Source organism: Octopus bimaculoides, chromosome 4 (genome assembly GCF_001194135.2).
Source record: "Octopus bimaculoides isolate UCB-OBI-ISO-001 chromosome 4, ASM119413v2, whole genome shotgun sequence".
In the NCBI taxonomy this organism is placed as follows: Eukaryota; Metazoa; Mollusca; class Cephalopoda; order Octopoda; family Octopodidae; genus Octopus; species Octopus bimaculoides.
The window spans coordinates 91,901,298-91,908,880 of record NC_068984.1 but is presented as its reverse complement, the minus strand read 5'-3'; the positions used below and the strand labels follow the sequence as shown (position 1 = coordinate 91,908,880).

At 36.0% G+C, this 7,583-nt stretch overlaps 1 protein-coding gene across 2 annotated transcripts in view; it reads right to left on the bottom strand.

The window, feature by feature from the left end:
* The window catches only part of LOC106875254 (uncharacterized), a 38,917-nt gene extending 34,604 nt beyond the window's left edge, over window positions 1–4,313 (bottom strand). For both annotated transcript variants that reach the window (XM_014923322.2, XM_052967250.1), the window contains exons 1-2: window positions 4,008–4,313; window positions 1,479–1,509 (exon numbers count right to left, since the gene is read on the bottom strand). In XM_014923322.2, the coding sequence (XP_014778808.1) occupies window positions 1,479–1,509; window positions 4,008–4,055 (79 nt within the window). In that variant the 5' untranslated portion in view covers window positions 4,056–4,313. The remainder of the gene's footprint in view (window positions 1–1,478; window positions 1,510–4,007) is intronic.
* Between the last annotated feature and the right edge of the window lie 3,270 nt (window positions 4,314–7,583).

The window sequence follows — 7,583 nt, the reverse complement described above, 5'->3', positions numbered from 1 at the left end:
CATATTGTATAGTGGTGTGTGAGGAGAGGGTACAGAGTTAGGCGGGGTGCAGGTATGGAGCTGGAGGAGAAGGGCAATCGAATGTAGTAGGTGTGTGGAAATCTGTTGTATTAATGTGATCCGTTGTACTGTAATTCTTATGGAAACCTGCTTGCTCCCTCTTCTTACGAAGCAAGATGGTATTCGACTCTTTCTACAACGAGAGTATTTTATCCTCCTTTAGATAGCTCAGGAATGCGAACTCTGAATTCACCACTGATATAGCTCTGCCACTGCAACCAGTAAGAGTTTCAATTAGAAAATGCGTCAGACATGGATATCATCCCTCCACAGCTCTTCACCTAATGTCTAGAAATGGTCATCAGGGACATTGTCTGGCCAAGTGGCGTGAGCATCAATGGTGAGCTTTTAACACAGCTCCGATTTGTTGCAGATAACATCGTACTCATCGCAGAAACCACGCATCAGTTGCAGACCATGCTGTCGAACCTCACAAAAATAAAATACATGCGCTCTGAAAACCTAGCACAAGGCTCAATAGAAGTGGGAAGCGATGAAATAGAAGAGACAATGTAGAACGTCTACTTAGGGTATACAGTGAATATGCGCCGAAACATGAATGCTAAAATCTCAAAGAGAATAAAAGCAGGATGGAAGGCATTCACCTCAATAATGGTTGTGCTCAAATCAATACTAAGCAAAACCGTATGTGCCAGACTCTTCAACAGCACCATCTTACCTGTACCCTTATACCCAAGTGAGATGTGGGCTACTTCAGAGAGGGAAGAACATTGATTGGCTATGGTGCAAAGGGTGAATGAAAAGATCTATGCTAGGAATATCAGTGAAGGAGCATATTTGGAATGAAATAATTCGAGAACGGAGTGGAGTAAATGATGTGATCGCAGAATATCAAAATGACGTTTCGAGCGAAGCTCTTCGTCGGAAATATAGGAAAGTCCAAAGAAGGGAAGACGGAGGAAGAAAAAATCACCAGGGGAATATACACGTGATTACATTGTGGAATGGCCTGAAGGGATTGGGTGAAGAAAAAGTTCTTTCTAAGACAGGAGAGTGCAAGAGAGGGAGGTATGTATGTGTGCGTGTGCGCGGGTTCGTGTGTGTGTGTGTGTGTGTGTGTGTGTGTGTGTGTGTGTGTGTGTGTGTGTGTGTGTGTGTGTGTGTGTGTGTGCAATAACAGCACGTGTATGTGCGTATGTGTGTGTGTGTGGTTTGGCTGTTTATATGTTAGTGTGTGTGTATGTGTGTATGTGTGTGTGTGTATGTGTGTGTGTGTGTCGCTTAACGTTGTAGAAGGAATTGGTAGCAAGCGCACACACATACATACATACATACATACATACATACATACATACATACATACATACATACATACATACAAGGCTTTATATATATATAAAGCCTTTCTATCTATTCTACAGACGAAAACATTATCCAAATATTGAAAGAAAACTTACTGTTTGGCACGGATGCCGCTTGTTTCAAAATCTGTTAAATTAAAAGAAAGCAGATATTAATTCTGTTAAATTATGTTAGTACATAATTCTTGATTAGTTATTGCAGAAGACTGAATTTTTTTAATGAGCAATGATTTTCATGATATAGGATTATAGTCGTAAATTTGAATGTCTTGAGATTCTTGTGACTGTTTTAACGTAGATTAGCATTAGCATTGAATCAACGGTAGCACAGATAATGGGCGCATTGTGTTACAATTATGAAGAATGCAACCTGTACAACACGATAAATAAGGTGCTCCAGGCTAGCTCTTATTCTCACCAAATTCTTCCGCCTGTCTTACTTTCTCTCTCCCAATCTCTGCCTCTCTCTCTATATATATATTTTTGGATATATTTTGATATATTCTGATCTTTAGAAACATTCTGCACTTTGCCCCATTTCCCTCGGATCCTACCAATTATCATCCTATTCCAATCATATCTCACCCTTCCGACACTTGCCCTTTTAATGACTTCTATTGCCCCTTTCGTAAATTCAAATTTACTGGTAGCCTATTCCCTGACGTAACTAACCAATGGACACTTATCTTCAAGAAATCTAGTGAAAATAGTGCCACTGCACCTGACACTATCGAAGAATTCGTGTGTGTCAGGCTCACAAGTTTGCAAATAAACCTACTCACTTTTCTTGGATTGGTGACCTTTTGTTTAATCATATCATCGTGGCGTGCGCTGTTAGGAACTCTCTCTAATCAATGTTTAGTCAATTTTGGTATACCCCAAGGTTCAAAACCAGAATTTGGCTCCCTACATTTTCCCCTTTTATCAATGACCATCTTACAACCATAGCCAACAAATCCCTGTCTTACACAAATGATACTGCTCTTCATTTCTTCTTAACCTTCTCCACCCCGATATCTAATCACCTCAGGCCAAACCTCGCTGCTACCGTAAATACAGATCTTAAAAACAACTTCCAATGCCTTCAACAGCGCTAAAACACAATCACTACAGCTATTACGAAAACAATGTCATACTGCTACCCCCAGATTAAAAACGAACAACATGTAACTGGAATACTCAAGGTCACTACAAATGTTAGGCTACATCATTACTGAAGAAGTCTTGGCGAAGATGCAAACTCAGCATAGTAATGACTACCGCATCATAAATAGCGCACATCCTCTTAAAAGCCACAGAATATTTCCCCCACCAACAACAACACTTTACATAACTCAGGTAGCACACAAGGGTGTACTCTTCCTACATTTGGAACTGTGTTTCTCTACACATACAATAGGCTGCACCTGAAAAATGAACTAATTTATTGACATAAGTGGCTCACCAGCACACACTAACTTGTCGCCCATAAATCTACTGTTTCCTCTATCTGCCATTTCTATCAATACTATAGAGCTGGCTTGTTTTATGCTTCCTCCTCTCAGATATTCGAACATCTCTCGCCTTTTTCTCCCTCCTCAGGCACCTAACCACTGCACCCAGTTATTCCTCCTTAGAACGTCGACCCTCTGGAATCTCATCTCTGTTCGTGTTTTATTTTTTTCTCCAACAGACAATTTGAAACTATTCAAGATGGAAATTAAGCCTGTTGATCTCGCCAAATCAACATATAATGTTAATAATATTTCGTTTTTGTATCTGCTGTACAAGATTCATGATGTGAACTCATGTGTTGAAAAAGATTTTGTTGTATCTCGGGAGGAGTCTATGTCAATGCGAAACACACACTGATTCTATTTCAGTTCTTTTACTATTATTAATCAGTTAGTTAACATTTAACCAATTAACTAATCGATTGTTTGATAAATTGTTTGGTCAATCAATTAATCCGTTAGGTTTGTCAAAGTTCCTCCGACACTATTCATGACCTTCTCAACAACATTCCCCCTCTATTTCAGATCTGCTTGTGAATGGTACCGAATAAACTTTGACAAACCTAGTTGATTGATTGATTGGCTAAACGATTAAAAACAACAAGGAATTAGTTAATTGGCTGACTGTTAACTAATAACAATAAAAGAAGTGAAATAGAATCAATGCGTGTGTTTATTATTGACATAATGGTCCTCCTGAGGTATAACAATAAATCATAATAATCTACTAGATTTCAAAAACATGTGTAATATAGTACCGTTAAGCAATTACACATAGACATATAATTTTCTACAAATCTGCATCTTTTATAGTCTGCATCAACTGATAAGTCAGCAATGGGTTTGTCTCTTCTCATATGAAATTATGAAATTGGAGTCAGATTCTATCGTTAGTTGTGCGGAAAACTGTGAAGATAATGTCCAGTAGGATATTCGTGGATCATTCGACATTGCATTATTGATTGCAGAAATTTCCGCGCAATAATACAAATAATGTACGACGAATGGCAGCAAAAATATATTTTACAATAGTTTTCTTTTATAGAAAAAAAAGCGTTAAAAAAGCATCAAATGCAATGACAATAAAACAAATAAGTAATTAAATACATTATTCAATATTGCATCTACTTACCGAGAATAATCCCCAAAAGATAACTGTTTTAATGTATTGGGACTTCATATTTGTTTAACGCTCAACCAGCCAGTTCCACTTGCTGTTATTCTTATGAACTTATTACGGGATCTCTATTATATATATGTGTGTGTGTGTGTGTGTGTGTGTGTGTGTGTGTGTGGTTAATCATCCAAATTTTTAAGACTGGGATTGCCAAGAAGGAGGGCAACTTCGGAGATTACGATTTATCATGAAACTGTAATTACCATGAATGCTTTTATTTCCGGCTCTTTATTTCAATTTGCTACAGACTATCCTTTCTCCTTATAGCCAAAACTTTAAGCTCTACAAATGAAATGAATAAAAGATTGTGCAAACAGGTATAAACTTGTTATGTTGCTATGCTGTTTAAGTCTTAACCTCATATACGTGGGCGTCTTTGTCCCACGAACGTGAGCACAAAAACATAATGACGTCAAGATTAAGAATATAATTGTGTATAACTCATTAATAATTTCAAAGTAAATCTAGAATTTTCCAACCTAAATATTTTTCCTTGTGCTTATATTTAATTTCAGTCTACACAAAGCCGTTTCTGTATCGAATAAATTAGAATTGGGCACATTTTGAAACATTCTTCATTATGAATAAAGACAGGATAGTAAATTGATCTATAGCGTATATGACAGCTCATGTGACACACTCTTAAAAAATTATACACTTGAGCTAGATGATTATATTGATTCGTATGTTGTTGAAATGTTTTTTTTTAATCAATTGAAATATTTTTAAATATTGTTTCGTTTCCTGTTGTTTTAATTTTTACTGTGTACTTTCAGCGTGAGAAAATCTATAGTGGGAAAATGTGTGTACATCTACTTCTAATTGTCAATTATCTTGCATTCCAGACACTTAACCGAATAGCTTGATTTTAAAGCTTTCCGCAATTTTGCTTGGAATACATACGAATATACATTGAATACTGGTTCTGGCTCGACACCAGTGACTCGTATTGAGTTTTCGTACATAATTTCAATTAAATAACCATAGCAAAGATTACTCGCTGTGGTTATTTATATCTTCAGGATATGTAATAATACACAGTTTACTTTGTTTAGCTTAATTGCTATAACAACAATACACTTATGTGCTTAGCAAAAGTATGTCTGTGATGTGTGGTAGTATACTTTTCCGTCTCATTGTACTCCATAATTCGATCATCTTCAACATCCAGAATTCGGCTGAATTTGATCGATTTCAAAAACATGTGTAATATAGTACCGTTAAGCAATTACACATAGACATATAATTTTCTACAAATCTGCATCTTTTATAGTCTGCATCAACTGATAAGTCAGCAATGGGTTTGTCTCTTCTCATATGAAATTATGAAATTGGAGTCAGATTCTATCGTTAGTTGTGCGGAAAACTGTGAAGATAATGTCCAGTAGGATATTCGTGGATCATTCGACATTGCATTATTGATTGCAGAAAAGAAAATTGCACAGAAGAAAATAGTTTCATGGTAAGATCCAGCTTTGGAGAATATCAGCTTACTCTTTGCGATTGCAATAGATTTCTTCCATTTCCTCCAACGCCAGTACGTTTGTTTCTTTCGATAGCTCATTCTGCAAGCCATTAATTACAATACAGCACTAATTATCTCTTATTTTATTTAAGGGAAATATTCTCTGGCCCTGGAGAGATTAATCAGCCCCGATACTTAACCTCGAAATTTTTTGTGCACCTCGTACTTAACTTTGATCAAATAAATCTAAGGTACGTAAGTAGTCAGGCGTGCGACTGGTGCATGACGTAGATATATTATTCGTCCAAGTATATATGCCTTCATCTAACGTGAAACATATTGTACCCTCTGACATGCGGCAGATATTCGCTTCTTTCTAGAAGAACGAAAAGCAACTTAGAAATTCCTAGTGATGGTTCTAACGAGGTGGGCTGAGAGAGACAAATACAGTTCCTTTGCACTTCATTTTTTTTTTAATTTTTACTTTCAGATTCCGTGTTTTTTTTATGATAACTGTGTGTCAAATTTTAATCGTTCGACTGGCTTTCCAGTCGTGATTATTCTTCTTATATTGTAGCACATTTTATCCAGTATATTATTCTATCTTAAGCTACTAAGTTGATATCTGAAGGGGATTTGGTTTCTAGTTCTAACCACTACTTAGTTGTTCCTAATTAGCTTGTTTGTTTATAGTTTAAAAGATGATAGATAAAGTTGCTTTAATTCATCCTGTTATTTGGTTTGTTGTTTATTGAGGGTGAGAGCCTTCGTTGTCCTTTACAATAAATACTATTTATTTTTTTGCCTCTAGCTTCTTATATTTAGGTACCATCAACAACATGAATTCTAAATCCGTTTATGACCAATTTGTGTAAAGTCTGCTGTTTAACAACTCTTCCGGCCTAATAATACGCAGGTCAATATCTGAGAGGATATTTGCTCTGACACACTCAGCCTGATAGAAATTTGACAACAATCTTTCCAATTTGGTACTCTTCTCCATGTGTAAAGTGGAAAATCAGCGATCAGTACTAGATTCATAAGATGCAATTTTTATCTTTTGACCTTAGTTTAGTTATATTTGTTTCCGGACAAACCATGTACAAAGTAAGAGCATTATAGTGTAACAAGTGAAAGACTATAAACCCGGCTCTCTGAAATCTGCATCATTTGTGATACAAATGATGAACCTTAAAATACATATGATCGTTGTATTATTGAAGGACTATGAAACCCAGCTGAATTTAAGATATAAAATTATGAACTATAAAGGGTATATTTCTTGGAGAGAAATGTAAAATAAACAAAAGTTTAGACCACCATCACTACTTTATCACCATTATCCCACCATCGCCACCTCATCACTCCTCCCACACCCTAATACAACACGACTCCACTACTACGCACCTCAACATTACCCCACTATCACCATCTCTACCAGTCCAACATGTGAAAATTAATTTACAGAATCTTTTTTTAAAATAATTCTGTTCCAGCGGTGTTTTGATATAACCCAGACATGATTTCTTTTTCAGGTCTATAAATACACACTCAGAAACAATCATTGACCACAGTAAAGTAATCTGCTGGAAGTGATGTATTCACAAAACAATCTTCTGATAACAACGTCCGTATTGTACACATTCAAAGTTTTCTTACAAAACTAGTTAAGTATGTGGCTATCAAGAATTTCGAAGATAGTCATGAGTGGATATGAAGATATGGGATGGATAATGAAGATGCTCATGGTGAAGAAGACAGCGTACCAGCCGAGGAAACAGAAGTAGTCAAGAACTGGTTAAATAAGTTAATTGTGAAATTTCAAAGTGTACAACGAGGATAAAATTTGTGTGTATGTATGTGTGTGTGTGTGTGCGCGCGCGCGCGCGTAACGGACTGTATTTCTGAAAAAACTACAATTTTTTGATAAGGCTATAAAAATAGAAGGAACCGATAAAAACAAAATGTAAAATATTGTTTCTATAAAATAATGATAAAAGAGATTCTTTTTAAAGATACCTACGTGCATTTTCACCTGATTATTTTTATTGGTCTTATTTATATAT